General features: G+C 40.7%; 1 protein-coding gene across 6 annotated transcripts in view; it reads left to right on the forward strand.

The window, feature by feature from the left end:
- Positions 1 to 25,778, forward strand: part of gria4a (glutamate receptor, ionotropic, AMPA 4a) — a 107,066-nt gene that overhangs the window by 35,985 nt on the left and 45,303 nt on the right. For all 6 annotated transcript variants that reach the window (XM_056374045.1, XM_056374050.1, XM_056374046.1 and 3 more), the window contains exons 3-10: positions 10,305 to 10,544; positions 13,901 to 13,953; positions 14,209 to 14,340; positions 16,639 to 16,692; positions 17,515 to 17,673; positions 22,431 to 22,598; positions 23,307 to 23,411; positions 24,292 to 24,402. In XM_056374045.1, the coding sequence (XP_056230020.1) occupies positions 10,305 to 10,544; positions 13,901 to 13,953; positions 14,209 to 14,340; positions 16,639 to 16,692; positions 17,515 to 17,673; positions 22,431 to 22,598; positions 23,307 to 23,411; positions 24,292 to 24,402 (1,022 nt within the window). The remainder of the gene's footprint in view (positions 1 to 10,304; positions 10,545 to 13,900; positions 13,954 to 14,208; positions 14,341 to 16,638; positions 16,693 to 17,514; positions 17,674 to 22,430; positions 22,599 to 23,306; positions 23,412 to 24,291; positions 24,403 to 25,778) is intronic.

Consider the following 25,778-nt stretch of genomic DNA (forward strand, 5'->3'; position numbering starts at 1 on the left):
TGTGTGATGAATGGCTGTGTTTGTACCGGACAGGCCCGCAGGGCTTTAGCTACTGTTAGTAGTGCTTAAAGATGACTGGAGTAAAAAGGCTCTCTGTCACATCTTTCTCTCTCTCTCTCTCTCTCTCTCTCTCTCTCTCTTTCTCTGCTTCTCTCTCTCTTTCACACACACACAGACACACACACATATGCACACACACAGATTAGCCCTGTTTAAAGGGCTATGTCCTAGGGGTATGCAGCACAGCACTGTGACAGGTGACATGTCGTTTCTCTCTTATCTTTTCCCTGCCTCTCTCTCCCTCCTTCTATCTTTTATCTCCGTGGCTGCAGACCTCATTGGCGAGGCAAACTTTCAGTTGCACATTTGTAATATTGTATATGCACCTCCAAACATGTGTGAGTGAGTGAGTGAGTGAGTGTGTGTGTGTGTGTGTGTGTGTGTGTGTGTGTGTGTGTGTGTGTGTGTGTGTGTGTGTGTGTGTGTGTGTGTGTGTGTGTGTGTGTGTGTGCATGCATGCATTTTGAACCGGTGTATCACGCTGTGAGCAGATATGCTTTAAGCCACAGTTTTGCCTTGAGCCTCTTTTTGCCAGGTTCAGTATTACAAGATTTATAACACGCCTCAGTGAACACAGGTCCTTGGGACATTTTTTAATAGTGTTGCCATGATAATGAGAATTGTTTTATTCCTTAAAGGGCACGTGATTTAGAAAGTTGGAATAATTATTGTAGCTGCTGCTTGAATGCTTAACAAAAATTATCCTTTGCCATGATGACACATCACATTTTTTTTTTTTTTTTTTGGATGTCATGAAGCAAACTGAATATTTCCATAACAATGTGAGTGTAATGTGTATGGCAGCCACTGTCAGCTTAGCAGCCAAGTCATCATTCAAGGATCCTGGTTATGGACACACTTTCTTTTCCTTTCTGATTTAAGTGAGCTTTAAAAGCAATGAATAATCCTGCTGTTATCAGGCTGTGGTCAACTGCTGTCCTGGTACATCATGGTGCAGACTGCACACCACATGGAGCACCAGGCAAGAATACATGATGTAGGCAGCTTGTTTTTTGTTTTTTTTTCCTTTTTCCACAATCTGGTAGACATGCCAGTTGAGCAAATGGTGTCACCATTGTGTCTATTTCGGGAGCTTTAGTCCATGGATCCTCTGCTTGTGGTTAATTATCTAAAATCATTTGGTAATGTTGTGACAGGTTTATGTGCTTAACATGCAACAGATACTGGGTTGAAGCACAACAGCTCAAGGCTTGTGGGTCCATCACTGGTTATGGTAGGCTCCAGTTCCAGGAAGTATCTAGAATACTCGACTTCAGCGGTTTTGTGGGTGTTACTTCTTTTGATGGAAAAGCAACAACCGGGCCCAAGTCTGACACTGTGTGTGTGATTGTCTGTGTGATACAAGCCTGATGTTCTAAGTAATGTGCTGAGCTAAGAGATATGAACTAGAGACACTAATGAGATGTCACCAAAATTTGTTCATTTCTTCATGACTTTACAGAAAAGGAAACAGAAATGCTGATTGGTCGTATCCATGGCTCATTGGACTGGGATGGTACCAGTTACAACCGACATTAATGTTCAGTCACTTTTTCATGTAATTCCCTTCCTCCCCATTTTTTGTCACTCTCCATTTTCACTTTTGACTAATGCAGAGAAAGGCCACACACTTAATATTAAGATGTAATTTTTGAAGTCTGAGATTTCCCTAATGTGCAGGGCCTCACACCACATCACAACAGGGTATTAAAAGTTATACAGAGAAATCCAAAATTGGCTATTTATGAAATGTCAATTTCATAGTCGTGGCACCCATTTGGCATTTAGAAAGCAGAGAGACTTTTTTTCAATCAAAATACTACTTCTACTTAAATTTTATCTTTTTGGAGGATGTTATTCATGTCTTAAAGTTTTCAGTCTCACCGTTCATACAAGCAGAAAATAAAAGACAATAGATTCCACATCATGATAGATGATAGATTCTACATGGATGGCATGTTTGTGTAGTGGTTAGCGCTGTCACCTCACAGCAAGAAGGTAGCAGGTGTGAGCCTGCAGGCCGGCTGCAGCCTTTCCGTGTGGAGTTTGCATGTCCTCCGTGGGTTTTCTCCAGGTTCAATCCAAAGACATGCAGGTTAGGTTAATTGATGATGTGTGAATGGTTGTTCATCTCTGTATGTCAGCCCTAAAATGATAAGCAGATTCTTCATCATAGCAATATGATAATGTCTTTATTAATAGAGGAAAATCAGTCAGAGAAAGGAGTAGATGAGCTGTTAAAGAAAAGTACAATAAAGAAAAAAAATCATATGCAAATCATTATCTCCTTTGTGTCTTAAAAAAATACCATTATAAGCAACAGAATGTGGGTACCATTACATACCCATGACCGTCTTTTTTATTTCACTTTGTAACTCTTAAGTTCTCATTTCATCTCATCATAGCCAACTGTAAAAATCATAGTTTTTTAAAATTGCCCTAGAGCGAGCTGTGTCATGGGTGATTGTGAATGATTTTCTCTTTTTAAAGAGTTTTTTTTTTTTTTCTTGACTTCACTGCACAAGGGAGGAAGCCTTATGTCAGCAACTATTAGCATATTCACTAACTGCGACAGCACCAAAGGCCATAGAGATAACTGTGCCCCCCTCCTGGGTACCTGCCCTCATTTTCCCCAATCAGTACTCTTATTCTTAGAAGCTTTATTCATGCAGCCTGAGGGCCAAGGCCTGGAGGAGAAGTCGGGGGGAAGAAGGAGAGAGGAAGAACAGGTGCAGAGGAATGGAAAGATGTAATCAAAGAGAATAAATAAGTGACAATGGAGTGAAGCAGTCTCACACAGGAGGCTTTTCTCCTGCTGTCCCTCACCTCTGACCTCATACTCAGCCCTGTATTCAGACACAGGTGCCAAAAAGAGAATTAAATATAAAAAAATTTAAAAACGATTTATTCTGGATGGCCTTTGAGGCAGCTCTGCGAATACATGTGTATGTACTGTTTTCATTTGATGAATCAAATCCAACACATACACACACTCACACACACACACACAGTCAAAGAGCTGTTAGAGCACTTAAGGACTAATTTCCAGCCTTTTCTAGTCTTTCACCGGCCTACAGGGCAGCAATTCCTCACTTTCTCTCTCTGCCTCTTTGTGTAGATCTACCTTCAGTATCCAATTTCTCCTGCTCTCTCTCTGCAGTGTCAGCTTGGCAGAAGTGCGCTCTCTCTCGTCAATGTCAGAGCCCCTTGTGGGTTTTGGAACTACTCTCTTCCCCTCTTGCTCTTCCTCTCTCTGTCTGCTTCTTCTTTCCTTCCCCTCACTGAGAACAACTGAAGCCCCCTTCTCCCCTTCTCTCTGCGTGAGGCAGTTTTGTGAAAGAGGGAAGATAGACAGACAGGAGAAGGAGGCAGACAGAGGGATGAATGGCCTCATTCACAAGCACAGCGAACCAGACACACACGGATACAAGCGCAGCGCACAATACACGATCACTCTCAATGATCATTGCCCTGTTGATGAAGCTATAGCGGCTCAGTTATCTTGTAAATCAGATATGAAATCCATAAGGTGGCTGAACTCCCCTGCCAGACTATTGATTGTCAAGCTTTATCTTTTATTTTGTCCTTATAATGCTGCTGATGAGCACACTTGAGGCATCAGTATTAACATCTCACCAACTGAACTCTGTGTTTTGGCATGCTTGATATCATAGATGAATCTAAAATAAACCAGAGAGTAGCAAATTACAAAGTATCTATTAGTTATAAGCTATAACAACCATATGTTTCTGGGAAGGAAACTACCAAACCATTGAATTCTCATTCATGGCGCTTGTCTTGGTGTCCTTGGCTGAAAACAGTTGGCCACTGTTTAAATAACTCTCCTGTATGCCATCTCATTTTCGTCTGAAGCGTGCACGCTCTCTCGACGAATATTGATCTTCAGGCTTTTAGCTTGTCATCATAACATTGCTGCTTAAGATGGATGACAAGTTGTTGCCTGGGTTAAAAATAATCGTCCATATTTATCTGGGGTTGCATGTAATGGAGGGGCATGTTTTAGACTGTTTAAAGTCTATTGAAAAGTATTATTGAAAACAAATAATTTCTCATTTACTCATTTCATTCATTTGTATGGATGTTTTACCTCCACTGGATGTTTTTCCGTTAAAACAGTCTTATTATTTTACAAGCATTGTATTTGATAAAATTCCCTTTCTAACATCTGAGGTACCACTGCTTTTTTCTGAGAAGTTGCTCCATTGTGCCATAATCCATGTTATAGTGTAGAGGAACAAATATGAAATCCATACAGTGACTGTGCTCTCTGCCAAATACTATTGATTTCTGGACTTTGTCTCCTCTGTTGTCTTTATAATGCTCCACTGTAGTGGTGCTCAGGTGCCACTGTCAGTATAAAACTATAGTGTTTCACTGTCCCACAAAAGGAACCTTTACATTGGTGTTTTCTATTGAACACAGTCACAGTTTTAAACCAGAAATGTTGTGACAGGTTGTTATCAGTGGTTAAAGCGGATGCAGGAAACTGCATGCACCATACTTTTTGGGGAAGGCTACTCATTTAAGTCTATGATTGCATTCATATAATCCACAAAAAAAACCTTTACAAATGCTTTTTTGAATTTCATTTTATGTGTTGTAAGTCCTTAGCCAGTATTTTATATAATATATAAATTACATGCTCTTGGTTCTGTCTGCTTTATTACTGAACTCCAGACTTGATCTTTTGTCTGTCGTCACAATGCTGCTGGTTTGGAGAGCTGAGAGCAGCTATCAAACACTGGAGAAAAATAGGCAGTGTTACCCGGTGAGCAAGTACCATCCACCTATAGTGAGAGCTATGCAATTGAAATCACCGAGGCAAAGAGAGCTCCACTCTTCATTGAATGTTCAGCAAACGAATGTTACCCAGAAACCCAGGGGCATGCACAGACATTTGAGAAGCAGTGGCTCAATTCATGAAGTGGCCACCACTAAACAGCAAAGACGACAGCAGAGAGATAAAGTTAGAGACTAGCTGGTGAACGTTGTGGAGCATTAGCAAGATTCTGAAGACACATTTCACTCAAGCTGGTGGAGACTAAAAACAAAGCTTAAAGGAGGGTGAATACTTGTATTCGCTACCTGGACAGAAACACAACTCGAAATTAAGACTAATGTTGCTCCTGGTGGATGTTTAAATAAGCAACTGTTTGCTAATGGGTTAGTCATATAAAGTGAATATGTCAGTGTTGTTTATTTGTTTTATCAAATTTTAGATAGCTAAAAAAGCAGAGCAATAAAGCGGCTGTATTTCTGTTTGGCTGCAAATTGTGTCTAAAATTTTGCTGATTATGAGCTAGCATAGCTGGGGGCTGCTAATACTTGCCATGTGACTCAGCATTTTCTGTTTCCAAAAGATGGAGCCTTTAGTACAGTGTGTAGGATATTGGTTTGGCTCTCATTTCTGTGTGTGATTTGTGTTTTTACTGCTAATTCACATTCATGAATCTTATCATGAGTATGCAAGATAAGTTGCATTGTGTTTAGTGGAGGACTTTATGGTTTACTAGTATTAGCTAACTGATGTAAATCAATACTTCTTGCAATGATTAGTCGATCATTTCAATCCTTTTTCAATGCGAAAAAAGTTCTGGTCCCAGCATCTCAAATGTGAGTATTTGCTGTGTCTCTTAGTCATATCTGACAGCACATTGAATATCTTATGACTTTAGACTAACTTGAAGACTTGAAATGTCTTCAATTTGCTAGTTTTCTCCGAATAAGAAATTGTGAATGCCATTTTTTCACTATTACTATTACTTTTTTTTTTTTACCATTTCACAAGCAATTAATCAATTCATCATGAAAATAATCAACATGTTAATCAATAATGGAAATAATTGTTAGTTGCAGCCTTATCATGTTGTGATATTGTTGTTTGTTATTTTTTGTATGTTGTACATATACACAATACATGAAGTAGAAATTGAATGGCTTGACAAACAATTTCTCCCCATTCGTAATTTCATGGATAATTACTTTCACCAGTGAACTGATTTAGCATGCGAAACTACTGATAAGATTATTTTGGAAATGGAATAACTATAGGGGCCTTAATAAGGACAACACACTCTGTTAGCGATGATTTGATTCGTAAACATTTTAACCAACTTAACCAAGCGTAGGGCCAACCCCAAATTTTTTGTGCAGTAGGTTTATGGATGGTTGGAAGAGAGAAGGAGGAAAGTATCCAGAGCTGGAGCTAGAAATGAGGTAAACTGGTGAAATAAGGTGAATTTCACACAACTTAATTTAACCGCTCTTGCAACTGCAAAACCACTCTTCTTCAATTTTTTTTTTTACCTTTGTATTATTTTTTTGTTCTTCATACCCTTTTTCAGTACATTAGCTGTTCATAAGTGTTCATTTATTTTACACTAGAGCTGCAGTCATTGTAGAAATTCAGAGCTGAAACAGAATATACAGGAGCTTACGTCTCTAGAGGTAACTACTTTAAATGGCTGAAATGTGAAATGTCAGTGTAAGGCATTGGGCGGTAGATTCCTCTCTAATTATATAGCTCATGAAGCTTATTATTAGCTTGTGTGTGTGTGTGTGTGTGTGTGTGTGTGTGTGTGTGTGTGTGTGTGTGTGTTTGTGTTTGTGTTTGTGTTTGTGTTTGTTTGTTTGTTCAAGGTGGGGCCGTTATGCTAGATTTGTGTTCTCACACAAAACAATGCGTATAGCTGACTACGTGTGTCTGTATATGTGTTACTTTTTATGTTGTGCTGTATTGCAGTGAATTTGTTCTTGCTGTCACGTGAAATACAAACAAGCGGCCAGTCTAGACACATAAGCACTATACAGAGAGAGGTAAAGAATGAGGGAGGGGAATATATGGGAGAGACACACAGAACACAACACCAGAGAAGCAAAGAGAGCTAAGATATATAGTCTGTAAAGTACTGTGTTACTTCAGCATCATATTTTCTTCCCCATTATGCAATCTGAACAAATATGAATTTTGATTTTGCATGATTGAGGGGGCTTTCCAAATGCACAGACACTAATGAAATGAATCAGCGAGAGGCAGGGATAGCTGCAGAGGAAGATGCAAGGATGCAGAGGCTGGATACACTGTGTCGAGTAATGCAGATAGAGATCGTGCAGTTAAGAACCCGAGAAGACAGGAGATTGTACACAAACAAACAAATATGTGGAGATGCTGAGACAACAAGTGAGGGGAGGCAATGAGAGGTAGAGGTAGAGGAAGTCCCAGGAGACCTATTGTGTCCGATTCTTTTACTGTGATGATGATGCACCGTGCCGCTGGTCCCCTCCTCTCATTAAAGCTTTATGAGGCAAGCTTAGCACACATTTTATTACAATGACGCCACTGTCTGGCACATTCCAGCCTTGCGGCGGGGTGGTGGTGGTGATGGTGGTGGTGGTGGTGGTGTTGGTGGAGGAGGAGGAGGAGGAGGAGAGTCTTGCAGCGAAACAAGCCCATCGAGACACACATCAGAAAGGGAAACATGGGAGAAACTAAGAATGAACAAGTCAGAGAGACGACGCTAGGATCAGAAGGCATAGATAGAAAGTAAGGGAATAAGGGAGTGAGGAGGTAAGGATGGAGGAGGGCAACAGAGAAAGAACGAGCGGAATGAAGAATATTTGTTATGTGCTCTGGGCCTGTGCGTCTGAGTGTATGGTTGCAGATGTCTTGGTATTCTTTAAAAATAGAATGGTTAGGGATTAAGGCTATCAATATTTCCTTAAGTTTTGATGAAGACCCAGGAGGTTGGTGAAAAATACAATTTCCAGAGAGTGATGTCACAAACTGCATCTAGGCCAGCAGATTTAGTAAAGTTTGAAAAAAATAAGTCATCTGTTGGCATGGGAGCAGCACTCCTGTTACCCAGTATGCCAGTTCGCTTTTCTATTTTTGCTCTGTTCCTTAAAAACAGCTGATCCCAGAAATACAAATTCATTTAAAAGCAAGAAAGGCATTTGCTATGACACTGTTGTCAAAGAAATTAAATTGTATGTGGATTTTCTTTTATCCTTAGACAGTATAAGGACATCATTTCCCTCAGCCAAGAGCCATTTCTCATCATGCCATCATGAATTTTCCCTGTGTGTTTCAGTTTGAATATGTCTCCACTTGCTATTTGCTATAATTCTTGTCATTTCTCTGTGATTTTGATTTTTAGATGAACATTCGCTCTTCCCTTGTGAGCACTTAATTATAATGCCACCTTCAGTGATTTAGCATAAACATCTTTGTGCATTCCAGGTACTAGACTGTTCTGGCGTCTCGGTAAAATATAGCACCTGTCATTAAGTAGTTTATCACACACAGCCTCATCTCTGCAACCATCTATCATGTTGGTATGTGCCCTGACGTACCAAATAAAACCTGGAAATGCCATAAAAAAATCATCTCAGAAGACACTAAGTAAGTTGACTTTGAGGACACCATGACTCAGCTCTTGCTGAATGACGCATTTTAAGTACATAGAATGCTAGTACTCTGAATTGAAGACATTTAGCTCCTGTCATAATCGGAGACTAAATCCCAGCCTTATCGCCTCCTGGGTGCAGAGGCCTCGGCTTTGTTTAATTGCCACAAGCCAAACCGTCAAAGCTGCATCTCCCTCAGTGTTTACCCCCACTGAGGCTTATAGCTGATAATGGAATTACTCTGAGTCCCAGGAGGAGGGAGAGAGAGGGAGGAACAGACAGAGGAGGCAGTCGTATAGGAGGAGAGGCAGAAGAGATGAAGGAAAGTGGATGGTGGAAGCTGAAAGAGATAGGATGGATGCGGTGTCTTCCCTGAAAAGAGAAGAGAGAGGAAAAGGGATGAGATGATGTGATGCACAAGGAGATGAAGAGAGGGAGAAAGAGAGAGGAGGTTACAGGGGGATGGCCAGCTGTTGCCAAAAGCAAAGTCTGCAGTCCTCCCGTCTTACTGTTTACTCCAGTGTGACGTGTTACAGGCTGGAGAGTGAATTATGACGCAGGATAGAGCTCAAGCTCAAAGCATGCCTGCCTGACAGAATCTAGCTGAAAGGATGAATGGAGCTAAGGAGAGAAAGGAGGGGAGGAAATAAAAGGATAAATCATTAGATAGAGAAAAGCGAAACATCAAATAGAGGAACATTAAATAGTGTAAAAAGACAAATGAGTTGATACACACTTTTAGTCACTTCACTTGCTTAATTCTTAGAAAGTGACATGTGTTTGTGTGCACACTTTGGTTGATTTGTCTGAATATGCAGGACTCCCTGATTTACACAGCAAGTACCTTTTTTTTTTTTTTTTTTTTTTGGTGGAGCCGCACGGATGAATGACAAACCAAAGCAGAGGGAAGATTTTTGTGGAAGCGAGATAGCGGAGGACGTCAGTGCCTCTGTCATGGTTGAAAGCTTCAGGGTGTTTGAAGACTGAGTTGCAGTGTTGTAGTGGAAAATGACTTCACATTTGAAGTGAGCTCGCTACTCGGTCAAGGGTTTTGTATCTGTGTGTGTGTGTGTGTGTGTGTGTGTGTGTGTGTATGTGCAAGCATGGAGGGATCTTAAGGATATTAAGCTCTTAGCAGGTGGGGTTATTTGACTGTAATTTCCTTAACAACTGTAATGGGCAGCCATGCCAGTTTTGGCTCGTAGGAATGATTTTATGCTAGTAAGAAAATTCTAAAATTGCTTGCCGAAGGCTTGTAGAGCATTCTGATTTCCACACGTTCGTACAAATGTTTGGGCTTACACTTTATAATTACATGTGCAGGTATGTGAGGTGGGAGAGGAGGCTGTGTCTCATGTTGCTTTGGATAAAATAAAAGTAATTTTTCAGAGGAAACTCAACAAAATTTTAGTAAAAACATTTTATCTGTAATTTCATTAGACTTTTTTTTTTACTACTATTTTTAGTAAACTAGTCACACTTATGGATGATCACACACCACTCAGAGAGCGGTGTTTGTGTGTCTAATTAGCAGTGAGAAGATGGAGCTGACACAGGCTGAAGCTGTCGCTCATTAAAATGGTTGACATGTTTAACCAGATTCCACAGTGTGAATATATTTAAGGACCATATGTCTTTCTCTGTTCTATCCTCTTATTTGCTCTTTTTCTACTCTGTTAATTTGCTAAATCAGTTCAACATCTCACTGGGTATACTCTATATGTGTTTCCTAATTTCTTTCCATTTAATCTTCTTTTTTCCTTCTTCCCTCCATCCTCAACACTCCTCTCTCCTGTTCTCTTACATCCTCACATCAGTCTGTTCTCAGTATTCAAGGGGCGTCTTTGCCATCTTCGGCCTTTACGACAAGCGCTCAGTGAACACGCTGACGTCGTTCTGTGGGGCCCTGCACATCAGCCTTGTGACACCCAGTTTCCCCACTGAAGGAGAGGGCCAGTTCACCCTGCAGCTCCGGCCGTCCATCAGAGGGGCTTTGCTTTCACTGCTGGACCACTATGACTGGAGCCGATTTGTCTTCCTCTACGACACAGACAGAGGTAAACATACACTTACACTTGGTGTGCAAAGAGCTGGTGTTACTAAAAAATGCGAAAATGTACGATTTGTATAGTGTTGTGTCCACATTAAGAAATAGAAACAGGGAATACAATGATTCACTCAGTGTTATTGTTGGACCTTAAAGCTGATTTGTCCTTTTATAATATGAAAGCTTAAAGTAAAAAAAATGGATAAGTCATTATTGGTCAGTGGGTTTAGGGATTGAGGGAGGGGAATGCATGACTGGAGTGAGTTTAAGTAAATGTTTTAAATTGCACCAGTTGCCATCAAAGTGCTGCAGTAGCAATGTTTTGTTGTAAGCAAGTCTTGGCCTTACATTACCTCATGTATCTACTCTGTTTTCCTCCCTTGTTGGTTTTAAAGAGAAAGGTCAAAGAGGGATTTAGGGAAAGTATGCAAAAGGAGCTGCAACTCAGTATTATAGTCAACACTCATTGTATACCAGAACTGTCCAAATTACTATAACTAGAGCAACATTGTGTTCTTACGGCAGAGATTCATGAGCTCTGCTGTGATAACAACAGCCACTGTAACTGTGTAGATCTGTTGTCTTCAATCTCTAGGCCTGAATTCAAAACTCAGTTATGGAAGATCAAAATAGATTTCCAAATTAGTCTGGTTCCAAAACACTTTTTTGCATGAGGAGTTAGCTGCTAATTTGGTTTCATTTTGAGAACAATATTAGAATATCATTAAATCATAATCATATTGTTCAAAGTCTATTTGCCTGGGATTATTTGGCCTTAATTTAACTCCCAAATTTTGCTTCATTTTCTGTGGAAAAAGTATAAACATGGAGCAAGTGGAGCTGCACTATCCTGATGAATAGATACAGCTGCAGAAACAAGGGTGTAATTTGGCACTTTTCAGCCAGAAATTGTGGTCTGGCCTCAACTCTTGCAGCGTTCACCTGCCTTTAATTTAACCATCCCATCATGCAGTGCATGTAAGTTAGTGAAGCGGGCACAGCTGATGCCCTCAGCCCTTAACTACTGTCATAGGAATGCTTGGCACGTTATCTCTCTCTCTCACACACACACACACACACACACACACACACACACACACACACACACACACACACACACACACACACACATATGCAGACACACACACACGCACACAAACAGAGACTAATTCCCTGCCACAGGGAGAGAAACACAGGTCAAACATGACGCAGAGTCCCCAGACCACAGAATAGCGGCGTGTTAGGGAATCAGTGAGCTGCACGGTGTGTGTATATGTGTGTGCAGTTGTGTGTGCCCTGTCTGTGCCTCTGCCAGCCTCCCTCTGGTCCAGGTTGTCTGGGTTAGTACCCAGGGGGAGCAGAGGGAGAAAGAGAAGGGAAGAGGGGGAGCGGGAGAGACAGGTTAGGAGAGCTGAGCCGGCGGAACAGAGAAAAGGCGAGAAAGCAGCAGGGACAAGTGCCAATAGAAGGAGGAGGAGACAAACAAGGTGGCAGGAAGAGGAGATTGGGGAGGTAGATGGGAGGCAGTGGAGGGAGGCGGGGGGGGGGGGGGATTACAGAAAGGGCAGAAAGGAAGAGCAAGAGGATAGACAGGATCACAAGCCTCTGGGGATATACAGTAGCATATAGCAGGTGGAGGAGGGGTGAAGATTGAGAGAATGGGCGAAAGGAGGGGGAAATGGAGCGAAGGATGGATGCATAGAGTTTGGGCTGTGCTCACCCGTGACTTGGCCAAGGCAGTGCCGTTCATTATAGGCTCCCATCAGGCCCTGCTGCCGGTAATGTGCTGGAAAATGGGCAGTAACGTTGTGATCTGTTTTATGCTCCCTGCTCTGCTCTGCTCTACAGACAGCCTGCTGACACACACACACACACACACACACACACACACACACACAACACACACACACACACACACACACACACACACACCCACCACATATACACAAATTGAGGTGTGTCCACGTAGCTGAACACGGGCACACAGAAAAAATGTATACACACATGCACACACATACCAAGACTTGCATAAATTCACATCCAGCAGATGAATGTATGTGCATTCTGTGCATGCCTTAAATTATGATGGTGCAAACAAAACACGTTCACATAAACAACTCGCAGACAAGTTCAACCCTTTACACGCATGCAGTAATTTAGACACACTTATTTACAACCTCACTTGTGAGGCTGGAAAGGTGAAAGCACAATCTCCCAGCACACATGAGGACGGACTCCGCCTCTTCGCAACGTAAACCACAATAATACACACACCTTCGCACACATAAACACCGTGATTACTGAGGCTTCAGATGTGCTCTTTGCTTCAACTGACGCAGTAAATAGCTCCCGACACAAAAGTAGAAAACGCAGGGTAACATTTCGTAATGTTGCACTGCAGTGTTGGTGTGTGTGTTTTATGTCATTTGGTGTTGTTGTATACATGTGTGCAGGCCGCAGGCATATGCTGTGTGGGTCTGTGATTTTCAGTATGTGCATGTGAGTGAATTTTGACCTGTTTTTAATTTAATTTTCATCCAATTTCCGTTCTGTGTCAAAGCATGGTTAAGAACATATGTGGAGGTTTGAAACAGGTTACAACCATCAAATGCACCAACCGTGCTCCAATATTATAAATTATTATTACCGTAATATTGAGCTGTTTTTCGTTGCTGTCATTTTTTTCCAGTTGTTTTGACCCATTCAGACAGCTGTTCAATCTACTGCTGCTCACTGGATCATATTAACTTTGAAACTCTGTCTAAACCCGTCTAAAATTACAGGAAGCAGACTCACACTGTTCAATGCTGCACTCAATCATTTTGTAGAAAAAGAAGGCTCCTTTCTGTGTTTTGTTCCAGGCTATAAAATTGATAAGTGGCAGTGTGTTCTCAGATGAGTTGCATTTGAATCAAAGTTCACTACTAAAAAAGAAGCAATGAGAATTTCAATAAAAATGTTATGGCAACAGTATCACTTTCAATTAAACTGGCGGTCTATTTTTTTGGCTCATAACTCTTTGTCCTGATAAGCTCTTTGGGTTGCTTGATAAAGTCACATTCAAGACAGAACTGTTGCTCGGAGTGCTAAGGGCATTACCTCCTCTTTTGAAGACAAGACATTAGAGTATTGTTTTGGTAAATGATATCGGCTGATGAAGCTGCTGGAAAGTAATGAACACCTGGAAACACTGTGCTGATTTAAGTATTTAGTGCAGTCACATTGTGGTAATTGGCTTTAGGTTTTACTTGCAAAAACTGCAAAATATAATTACTCCATGTTCCACCTACAGCCTCTACCTACCCAACCACACCATTAATTCTTTCTCTCTTTTTTTCCCCCCTTCCTTTACTCTCTGTTGTCTAGGTTATGCAATACTGCAGGCAATTATGGAGAGAGCGGGGCAGAACGGATGGCAGGTCAGGACACACACAAACACGCACATTCTTGGAAAACACGCCAAACAAACAAAAAACCACACGCAAGAACACTCTTAATCTCATGCGCCATACATACAACCTCACACACAATGCATACATAATACTTTGGTTTGTGTCATATATTCTTCAAACACCATTGTTAACTTGCTTGTGGTGTGTATGTATGAACTTATTCCTACACGCATTTTGCGTTTGAATGCATATACACACATGTATGCGTGTATGTTAACCCAGGTGAGTGCAATCTGTGTGGAGAGTTTCAATGAGGCAGCGTATCGCCGACTCCTAGAGGACCTGGATCGACGTCAAGAGAGGAAGTATGTCATTGACCTGGAGCCTGAGCGACTACAGAACATCCTAGAACAGGTAATATTATTGATTATTATGATATTAACCAAACTACCTTAGCACATAACATTAACCATATGGCTGCAATAGACATAGGGGTCAGCAGGATAATCAGGTTGAAACTTTACTTACTTTCATGTGCCACCATTTTTACGCCAGGATAATACTTATGCACTAAATAATAAGCAGTTTGGAAAAATATACAAAATTAGGTAATTACTAATAATTAACAAAGAAATTAAGTATAAATTAAACATGTTAAACTTGTACTTTTGTAAGGCTCTGTTACAATCACTGAAATTACTGCAGACAGCAGAGATCACATCACTGACCTGGACTTAACAGCACTTAATATTTCATAATGAGGTATAACCACACTACAGTGGCACATTATTACAACGTTAAACCACAGTCAACGGAATCGGCTCTGGTAAGTAATGAAAATGAGACCCTGAGAGAAGAATTTAAAGCAATTAGAGTCAGTATTGCATTACTAATTATTATTGTATTGCATAATATATCTTTTTCTTTATTTTGCTGTATTACTGGTGTCTGTCTGCCTGCTGTCTGCTCCAGTCAGCTAGTTGCAACAGCACTCCTTATGCTTTCTGACATCTGGAAAGAAAACAAGGTTTGAGATTTCCCCTGGAGTTCATAATGTGGAATGAAAGATGTGGCTTCCCCAACAGCCACATCAGTGTGTTATTGCAGTAAACACACCATACTGTCCACTCAGATACAGATATCGAGAAAACACACGCGCGCCTGCACACACACACAGTATATGAAGACACACACTCTGGCACCTTGTGCTTGTCCAAGTTCATTAGATTATCTGTCTTGCTTGATGGTTGAGTCTTGAGCTCTGACCAGGTGGTGCAGTAAATGCAGATACTCGTACAGCTACACAAACACACATCAGTAGCAGCATCCCAGACAGACAGACCAACAGACTGTTTCTTAATTGGCTTCTGTGGTGAGTGAACACACAGGCAGAGACACACACACACACTCACACACACATACACACACACACGCACAAGCACATAAGTGTATCCTGAGACAGGCATACAGACACAAACACACACTCCCATCACAGTGGGCTCTACAGTGCTGGCATTGGCGAGTGTTCCTGCTCTGAGACAGAGACTGCTCTGTTTGTCTGCCCCTGCCAGCTGCGATCTGTGGGTGTGTGTATGTGTCTATGTGTGAGTGTGTGCGCTCTTCTGTCTGTGTCAGTATATAGCGGTTGATATGTGTGGGTGAGAGAGAAGGAAAGAAGAAATAAAATTGGACGTTTTAATTAGGTTTATGCACCATGTAAATATAACACAATGTGACATATTTCACTCAATCCCACTGTAGAGAAAAAAAATGATGTTTTAAAAGCATTGGAGGTTTCTGTTTTGAGCAGATTTGAAGTTTTAACTGAACTACGGTGCCAAACGTTCTGCTATGATATCTCGCACAAATGTACCAGCAGCAGCACACAAGACAGACAGGCAGTAGTAATTTCTGTTCACTGGTAACACGTAATGAAGTGCATGAAGTGGAAAATACAAGGTGTTGAGGTCAAGGTTGTATATAATGCCGCTGCCATTTACATAGTAAACTAGGTTTTATGGTTTTAATTTTGTGAATTTAAGCATATCCCAAACAGGCTTTAGTCGCATTAAGTTGCTGTTGTAGGGAAACAAACAATACTAAAAATGTATTTGTGTGTTCGCATTTAACAAATCTGCAAAAAATTTTGTCGTTGACCATTTAGTGTGTGTGTGTGTTTTTCAATCAGTTGATATTATATTTCCCCAATCTGCTAATACAAAATGTGAATTCAGTTCTTGTAATTAAAGGTGCCTTATCAAGGATTATACCAAAATAAGTTGAATCATCCTTCTCACGAGATGCAGGCTTTGTTCTTTTTTTTAATTAAGTTGAATCAGGCTGGTTAACAGACCCCTGATCCAGAAAATGCTGCTGAAGCTCTTTAAATGTTCCAAGAGGCTGCAGAGCCAGTATGGTACCAATGACCAGTCGAGTCCTCACAGGCTCATCCCGGTTTCTGCTTTTAATCAGCATAAGAAAACTGTTTGGGGGAAGCAAGGGAGCCATAGATGGGAGGGGGTCTCCTTTACTTGTAGTATGACTCTGCTGCCTGTCCCTAAAACTTAATTAACACATTGTTGATTGTGAATGCACCCTGGCTTGCCACACTACAGGCATAACAACAGACAGCAAAGAAATAATGTTTTTCTCTCTCTCTCTCTCTCTCTCTCTCTCTCTCTCTCTCTCTCTCTCTCTCATTTTCTTTCCCAGGCCGTCAGTGTGGGGAAACATGTAAAAGGTTACCATTACATCATAGCCAACCTGGTAAGAACTCTTAATTGCATTGCTTTTAGCTGTTATTTGGACATATGTTTGCAACAGTGCTGTAACATGCCAGAGAGATCAGAGAGCAGGTTGTTTGGACCTACAACAGACTCACAAACATTAGCAATATGAAGCTTTAAAAATATAAATCAATCAATGTTCTACTTGCCCCTACTTTGACATTCAACTTGTCCCAAAGTTGTTTATTGAGCTGCAGTTATTAGCAGAAAAAAACAAAAACTGTTTGACGGACTCATATTCTTACTCCCATGTTCCCACCGAAGTGCCATTTTTCCTTTTACTCCAGAATTAGCATATTACCATTTGCCTCTCCTCGAGAAAGTCACAGCTGTAGGATGATGCCAGAACCCACATCAGTAAATGAAGTATTGCTACAGCCTTAATCCCTAAAATCTGTTCAATAGCAGTTCTCTCTGGGACGGCGAAAAAAGGGGCCACTGAGCTCAGGTCAAGCTAGATAGGCTCTCGGAGCTTTTAGCAATTAGCATCCATCAAACCAGGATAACCCTCACATGTCTTTACTCTCTACCTCTGTGTCTGGCCTTTTCCCAAATGGATCGCTCTTCACGACTGCTTCACTATGAAGTGTCACACTCGCAGCTGTGGAAGCCACTTCTTATTAAGTAGGGGTATAAATAATCAAGTAAACTGTGGAGTATGATACATCAGTAAAAGTGCACATACTCTTTCAGAGGGTTTTGTCATATATTTCCGCTCTTCGGCATCAGGTCTGGGATGGTTTTTCAGTTTTTTTCTGTGCTTGCATCATTCCTTTTCTCATATTATTTCTTTCTCTCCCAGGGTTTTAAGGATATATCTCTGGAGAGGTTCATGCACGGCGGGGCAAACGTGACTGGTTTCCAGCTGGTGGACTTCAGCAAGCCTATAGTCATTAAACTGATGCAGCGCTGGAACAAACTGGATCAGAGAGAGTACCCTGGATCTGATAGCCCACCTAAGGTGATAAAACATCTTGCCCCATCCATAAAATGTACAGATTGGAAACCTATGTGTCCATAAGAGCTGCCATAACTTAAGCGAATGTCATTTGCAATAAACACAAATGCACACACACAGTCACATTCTGTGGTGGTGGCATTGGTTTTTTCTCACCTGAAATTCACCAGCGAAGCCAAATATACGACTCGTTCAATCAGGTAACCAGTCACAGGGTGATGTGCTGCATTTCGAACCATTCAGAGATGTGATATGTGATATGGTACATTTGGTACAGCCCTTCAGCCAATCAGAGTGTGACCTCAGGATGTAGCACAGGTGAATTAGCTTGTGAGTGAGTAGATAGATTCCTGTTTCATTCTGTCATTCAGTGTCAAGGTTAACGAGATGTATGCAGATTCTTCAGGTTAAACATTTCTTTGTAATGTCTATCCGGCACGATGTTCCTCCATGATGGCTCGGTTGGCCCTTCCCGTTCCCCTTCCCCATCACCAGTTTTGCCTCCAAATGCACAATTCAACCCCTTGTATATATGTGTATCTCTCACTGTATATCCCTTATCCTCTCTCCATTCACCATCCTCAGTGTCTATTTCCTCTCACTATCCATGTCTCTTCCTCTGTCACATTAGTGTGCCTCTATTTAGTCTCTTCCATTCTGCCCTTCCTTTCTGTCTCTGTCTCTTTGTCCCTCTCTCCTCCCTCCGCACACCTCTATTGACCGGGTACTGACCTGCAGCCAACTGCGGTTGATTTGTGCATATATTAACTGGAAATATGTCCACCTACCTATTAAAAATACATCACGCTGCAGCTTTCTGTCCCTTGCTCTCTGGCTCACGCTCACAGGCATGCAGCCACTTTCAGAAGACACATGACGTAGTAACTATAAAAGACAATGTTGTTTGTTGTGCAGTCTTTCAGTGATGCGAAAATATATTGATGGTCATGTTCTTTCATTATCGGCATGTCATTTTTCACCCGTGGACCTGTGTTAATGGACCAATCATCATTCTCAGATTCACCTGATGAATTCTCATTAGCAGACGTCAGCTGCATCAATTGTCCCTTAACGTTTACGCAACACTTTGTGTGTTAATCGAGGTAAACCTATTATGCATGTTTGTGAGAGATAGATCCAGTGAACATGCTTAGATATTCACAATCAAGACAAACACAACTGCTGTTGTTTTCAGCTTCCTGAACTGTAAACATCTTTGATAAAGTGCATTCAACCGTTCTCTGCCCACTGCGACCACAAAAGATAATGTTTTACCTTTGCCTTTTGCAAATAAGAAACACGATTTTAATGATTTAACACAACAACAGAAAACCAGATATCTCTGGTGACAACAGATGCCTCCAAATTGCTCTAGGCTAATTGGTGCTATGTAAAAACTGAGCTCAGTTAGCCTTGGGCCAACTCATAGCCTCGGGCCAAGTAGAACTAATAATGTGCAGTGTGAAAAGCACTATTGGGACTTGTCCCTTTTGCACCGGAGACACGATTTTGAGCTAGCTGCTTTTGGCCATCAATCAAAATCTCTTAACCCAGCGATTCTAGACTGGTGTGCCTTGAAATGAGCTCCGGTGTGCCTGGAGATTTTGTTGAAATGTAATGAAAATGATCAGTGACCTGGCAAAGTAATATTTTAACTTCATCAAAATGCCGCCACAATGCTTATGATCACGAATATCTTTTCCAAGACACACTGCTTTTTGAGCACTTTCCATCTATTTTTTTCACACATTTCCCCTAATTACATGATCAGAATATGAATAGATTTAGAACATCTGTGTTTGCATATTTACCCGATAATCGAGGGTGTACTTTATCAATATTTGTCCATGTGTAAAGCATTTAATCCTTGCCAGACACCAGCGCAAAGCTTATTTTTTAAGATAAATATGAAATTCAAAATGGATTTAAAGCTAATGTCTTCAATTTCTCATCTCATTTGACAAGAACAATTGATGTGTGTTTTCCCATATGTCATTTACCCTGCCTCTCCTATATTTTGTTCCCTTTAGTATGGTGTATGATGAGGTTATTTAATGTCACTGAAAAGCATAAATATGTAGCAGTCTTTGCACTGAATTTATAAATGCATAAATATTATCCTGTTCAGCTACACACATGCATGAGGCAAATGGCCACTTGCACAGTTACAAGCGATTGGATACCAAACAGATATCTGCCGTCCTCAGCTTGACACTGGCATTGTCCTCGAATGGTGCAACTGTTAATTATTGTGTCCTTATGCTGATGTTGTGACTCGTAACTGCCTGATGATTGATTCCAAATTATCTGATTTGTTTCCAATTTTACTTTATGATGTACATTACAATGTCATATAACAAGTCCATATTGTTATTATCTAGAACACATAAAACAAGACTGAGAGTCTACAGCCATGCTAACAGCTCCATGAGGCTGTACTTAGGCTGTTCACCATCTTAAGTTAGCGTGTTCGTATGCTAACATTTGCTAATTAGTGCTAAACACAAAGTACAACTGAGGCAGATGGGATTGTCATTAGTTTTGCAAATCTTCACAAAATTTCATGAAAATCCATCCTATAGTTGAAACAGTTCAGTCTGGACCACAGTGGTGGATGGAACCGAAAGCTCAACCACAGTGCTAGTGTGTAAAAAATATGCATGAATACAAAATGAATGAAAAGATTTAATTGCTTTATCTCACTCAGGTCAGTTCACTCATAAAAGTCCATATACAGAAATACAGAAAGATACATTTTGTGCATACATTTTTTATATTATAGTTTGTGTGTGAAAAGTGCTGCATGCTTTCTTTTATTGCATACATCATTTATAAATATGGTCCTTGGCCTTTATATGGAACAGTAGAGTAAACTTGAACTAGGCTTTATGTTTTATGCTATTTGAGGATTTTCAGAGGAAATCTGTTATGACTTTATGGATTTTAGCTGTACTTGGAGATTTGAACTGATCCTAGAAATATTATCTAGAATTTGGTGTTTTTGAAAGCCAACACAGTTTTCTATATGTCCCAAAGGTGTTTCTGTCCTGCTCCTGACAGAAACAGAAAACAGTATGCTAGTTGGCTCAGTTTTGTTGTTGTTTTCCCCTTGATTTGGATTCCATAGTCGTCATCTGTCAGTTGCCCGCCTAAAGGCTTCTTTAGTTTCAAAGGGGACAGATGAAAGGAGGATGACATGGTTGTGCAGCCTTCCAAAACACGCCTTGTGGGATACAAATCAAGGGATGTCAGTAAGACAGAAAACTACCTGCAGAGGCGTGGAGAGCATCGGCAGAGTTTCCCTCTTTCCTCCCATTTTCATCTCGCCTCTTGTTTCTGCCGTGATGTGAAGGCAGCCTGCTGTGTGTTTGACTGCCTGTGTCTGTGTGGTGCTGTGTGTCTGTGTGTGGGCTGGGTACGAGTGTTGCTGCTGAGTGTGTGCTGCTGTTCCCTGCTGTGCTGTTTCTTACCTATAATGAATTTGTCAATCTGTCAAGATCACAACCACTTTTAAGAGTTTCATTAGAGAAAAGATACTGATAAACTCTTAGCCTTTTTTTTATTCTTTCTATCACATTTCAAAGGTCCCTTCACACGTTGGATTTTTGTAATTTACTCCTACTCACCCGGGATGGTTTATGTGATAATGGGTCCCTGGGCGCAGACGTGTTAAAGGCCACCACACCTCCTACAGAAGAGGAAGAGTCACAGATTCAAAGAGACTAATTTTTGGGCGTTTTGTGTCTCCTTTTGTTTTGGATCTGTTTTTAGTCCCTTTATAGTAGTTTGATTGACCTCCCAACCGTTCCCAGCAAGAAATGTTAACAGTCATTCAAACCAGAGACTCTGCCCAGTAGGCCTGTTCAATTATGCGTCCTTGGCTATCATCCTGTTTTAGAATATAACCCAATGAAGTCACATTTATAAATCTTGTTATGAATCCAAATTTCACCACTGCCACCATTCCTGACAGAGTGGAGTTAATGAATGGGTTTACAATATGATTTGATGAACACATTTTAATCTCATTTTAATGGCTTCCACGTCCTGCCCAGAGACTGTATTTGAAACCTATAAGCCCATTTAAAACTGGCACATTTACACTGATGTTACATTTACAGTGGTGTTGATCGATGGTCACTGCAGTTAACTGTGGAAGTAAAATAAACGTCAGAGCACTGAGATAGACTGAGGCACAGGTCAGCATGTTTACATTCTGGTGAGGTTAGTGCATATGGAGGTAGGACGGTCGGAGGTCACCACGAAAATTCAGATCACATGACTGGAAAAAACTATGACTCTCAAGTTGATTCACAGACTGCTAGCTAAATGTAAGTTAATGTTTTCTGATGTTACAGGTTTGTTTTATCAGTTAAGTCTTTAAAAACAGGGGTAAATCATGACCAAATCCATATTTTCAGTCTATAATTAAAATTTTTTTATGTAGATATATCTCAGCTGTATTTGGTCAAAAAAAAAAAAAAAAAAATTGGGGCTTTGGCTATTCTATGCCCAAGATTCACCCTGAGCAAAGTCAGGATGTCATTACATTTTTACAGGAAACTGCGTCTCTCATTTCAAATTTTACCTGAGAATTAATTGCTTGAGAGGATTCATTTCTGCCATACTATGTACTTTGACTGACAAAGAAATAGTATTTATTTTCCCGTCAAAAACAGTTTCCAAACTCGTCAAAATTATAATGTTTCTTTTCTTTTTTCTGCCTCTTCCCTCTATCTGTTTTCTCTCTTATTCTTCAGTATACCTCTTCTCTAACATACGATGGCGTCCTTGTGATGGCCGAGGCCTTCCGCACCCTTCGCCGTCAGAAAATTGATATCAGTCGCCGTGGCAACGCTGGCGACTGCCTCGCCAATCCAGCTGCTCCCTGGAACCAAGGAATAGATATGGAGCGTGCACTCAAACAGGTTGGCACAATTTTGATGTTGTATGGTTTAGTGTGAATGGGTTGGCAAACAGTTAGACAGATGTTCACAAACACACACCTGCGCGCACACACAAACACACACACACACACACACACACACACACACACACACACACACACACACACACACATACACACATACACACACACACACACACACATACACATATACATACACACACACACACACACACACACACACACACACACACACACACACACACACACACACACACATACAGTATCTGTGCCAGCAAAACAGCTGGCATGGAAAAGGAGAGCATGTTCCAGAAATCCATGCTGACATTTATGTATTTTAAATTCTTGTTGGGACTTTGATGGAGAAGCCACAAGAGTCCACACACACTCAACACACACAAACTTGTATTGCTATACTTATGGGGACATTGCATTGACTTCCAATCACTTCTCAGGAACCTAATATTAACAATGATAAATATTTGCAACAAGCAGTATGTGTCTTACTCTAACCTTAGCCTGGTTATAATTCTAGCCTTAACTCCACAACCAAGTCTTTAATCTAAAATAGTTATGACTATAGTTTTGATACTGTTTGTTGAAAGAATTTGTTTTTCTGCAATAGCCATCCAGTGAATTTACATTCAGAGGCTTTTATTTCTTTGGTTTTTTTTACCAGTCCTTACTATAATTATTGCTCTGACTCCAGGTGCGCATTCAAGGCCTGACTGGGAACATTCAGTTTGATCACTATGGTCGGAGGGTCAACTACACCATGGACGTGTTTGAACTGAAGAGCAACGGACCACGCAAGGTAAACTCACCGCATGGCTAAGAAACAAAGATAAACACCACTTTGAATGTGTGATTTGAACGCCATCGAACACATACCACTGTCAACTTATTAAAAGCCATTTTTTTCAGCAAATGTGATTCTTCAGTGGGAAAGTTATTTTCAGTCTCTGCTGAAAGGACATGAGGTTACTGTTACTATTTCAGTGTGTGTTGCATGTATCCCTTAAGATGGTTGATTGTTAAAAATTAAAACATTTACTGCATAATTTTCTCTATAATTCTTAATTAATAACTGTCTTACTGCAGTCATAAATATCTTCAAATAACTACAATTGAACCATTGCAGCTTGTGTTTTAATAGCTTTTTGGAGCAGCTCCCAGACAACCTGGGGGCACATAAAACTCTGCAGTGGCGTAAATAAGGAATATTTTAACATAATTCTTCTTCATGATTACAAAAAGTAGGAGGATAAAGCTCCGGTTGAAAGTATTCATAATTTTTTTCTTTACTGGAAAAAAAAGCATACATGTAGCTCCTACTGTATAATAAAGAAATAACACTATGTTCCAGCTTCTCAAGTGTTCCTTCGACAGCAATGTGTGTTTATTGAAAGTTCTTGGCTCACGCTCAATATCTCTCAATATCTTCTACAGTTCCAATGGGAAATTTGCTGGAGTGAACTCATTCTGTTGACTCTTTTTTTGCTTTCCATCTCACTTAGCTTCTATTTCTTTCTTTTTTTTATGTCTGTTTTATTGTTTTTTTTTCTCTATCTTGATTTTATTGTAAGCACCTAAAATTTCATATTTGTTTGAACTGTGCTATAAAGACTGATTGATTGAACTGTATTTTCATCCCGTCACTCTCATTCATATCCTCTCTCTCTTGTTTCTCCCAGATCGGCTACTGGAACGACATAGACAAACTTGTGTTGGTCCAGAATGAAAATGCCCTGTCTAATGACAGCTCAGCGATGGAGAACCGGACTGTAGTCGTGACCACCATCATGGTAACGTACCTTCTGACTGCTTTCATTTCTACATAGTTGGGGTACTGTGTGATTGTCATTGTTAAAGGATCAGCTTCACCCAAATCTCTGTCTTTCCAATTAATTCCAATTAACCACGGCCATGGAAATCTGGGGTTCATTTGCCTTAGTGGCCTCAAAAGATGTGTTCAGTGTCGGGAAACCAGGGGATACAAGCCGTGTGGCAGAATTAGAAAAAAATCAGCTTGGTACTGGATGAGCTGTACGGGTTGAAGAGAGCTCTCACAGCACAGCCAGGAGGGAGTGGCACTTGTCCAGCTGGAAGATTACACTAATGTCTCATTAGAAGGCAAATCTAAAACTGACCTCAGATCACCATTTAGGAGTGACCTCAGTCCAGTCTCTTCTAATGGCTTTCAAACAGACACCAGTCTGCAGCCCGGTTTAATTATTCCTCTTTCCTCTACCAACAAGGATAAAGGAGGGCTAATCGGTAGATTTGTGCACATCCTCTGCTTACATTTAATTTCACTTCACCCATCTGCAGCCTTTTTATGGTGGCCATCCCCTTCCTGTAAATGCAATCAGTCTAATTCAATTGGGCATGCAAAATGATGCAAGTGAAAGCAACTCAAAAGACTAATTTCAGCCCAGAGATAAAAACAAGTCACAGATGCTTGAGCTTCAGCGGTTCAGTATTTTGTTTCAAGGCACATTGCTTCATCCAGCAAACTCATAAGTATGTCCAAAATATCTGTCATTGCACTTAAGGAAATGTCACGATGTGAGCAAATATCTAAAAGACTGTTCAAAGCTTTTGCCTTGATAATAAAGTGCCCCCAGTGGTTAGACACAGTAGTAACCAGTCAGGTCTGCGCCGAGGAAAACAACCACACATGCTGCAGGAAAGGCTTCAGAAAAATGAATTCAGCTGCACTAAATGTCCCCAGTGACAGCCCCACCTCCAGACACGCACACTTCAACTGGCAATGTATTAAACACTGCTGCAGTGTGTGCTGTGGTGCCTAGAGCCAGACCCAAGACAAGCAAATACAAACACATCAATGCAGTCAAATAAATTAAAAGGCAAGTTGTTATTCTGTTACAAAAACCTATTTCGAATACATGTCTATTATGTTAATAGAAAATTGTATCAGACTGTTGTTGTTCGTATGGCTGTTTGGCTTGTGTTTCTAATCACATTCATTGTGTGTAGCTGTAAAAGAGATGAGTGTGTAAAATGGGGAGTCTAAATTCATACCGCATACATCTTTTCGAAGTTTGTTCCTTCCCTGTTTTTTGCACCCCTCCCATGTCTGTCTGTCATCTGACTTTTTCCAACGCTGCTATCCCTTCGCTCTCTCTCTCTCTCTTTCTCTCTCCCTCTCTCACCGTGC

This window comes from Seriola aureovittata, chromosome 4 (assembly GCF_021018895.1).
Source record: "Seriola aureovittata isolate HTS-2021-v1 ecotype China chromosome 4, ASM2101889v1, whole genome shotgun sequence".
In the NCBI taxonomy this organism is placed as follows: Eukaryota; Metazoa; Chordata; class Actinopteri; order Carangiformes; family Carangidae; genus Seriola; species Seriola aureovittata.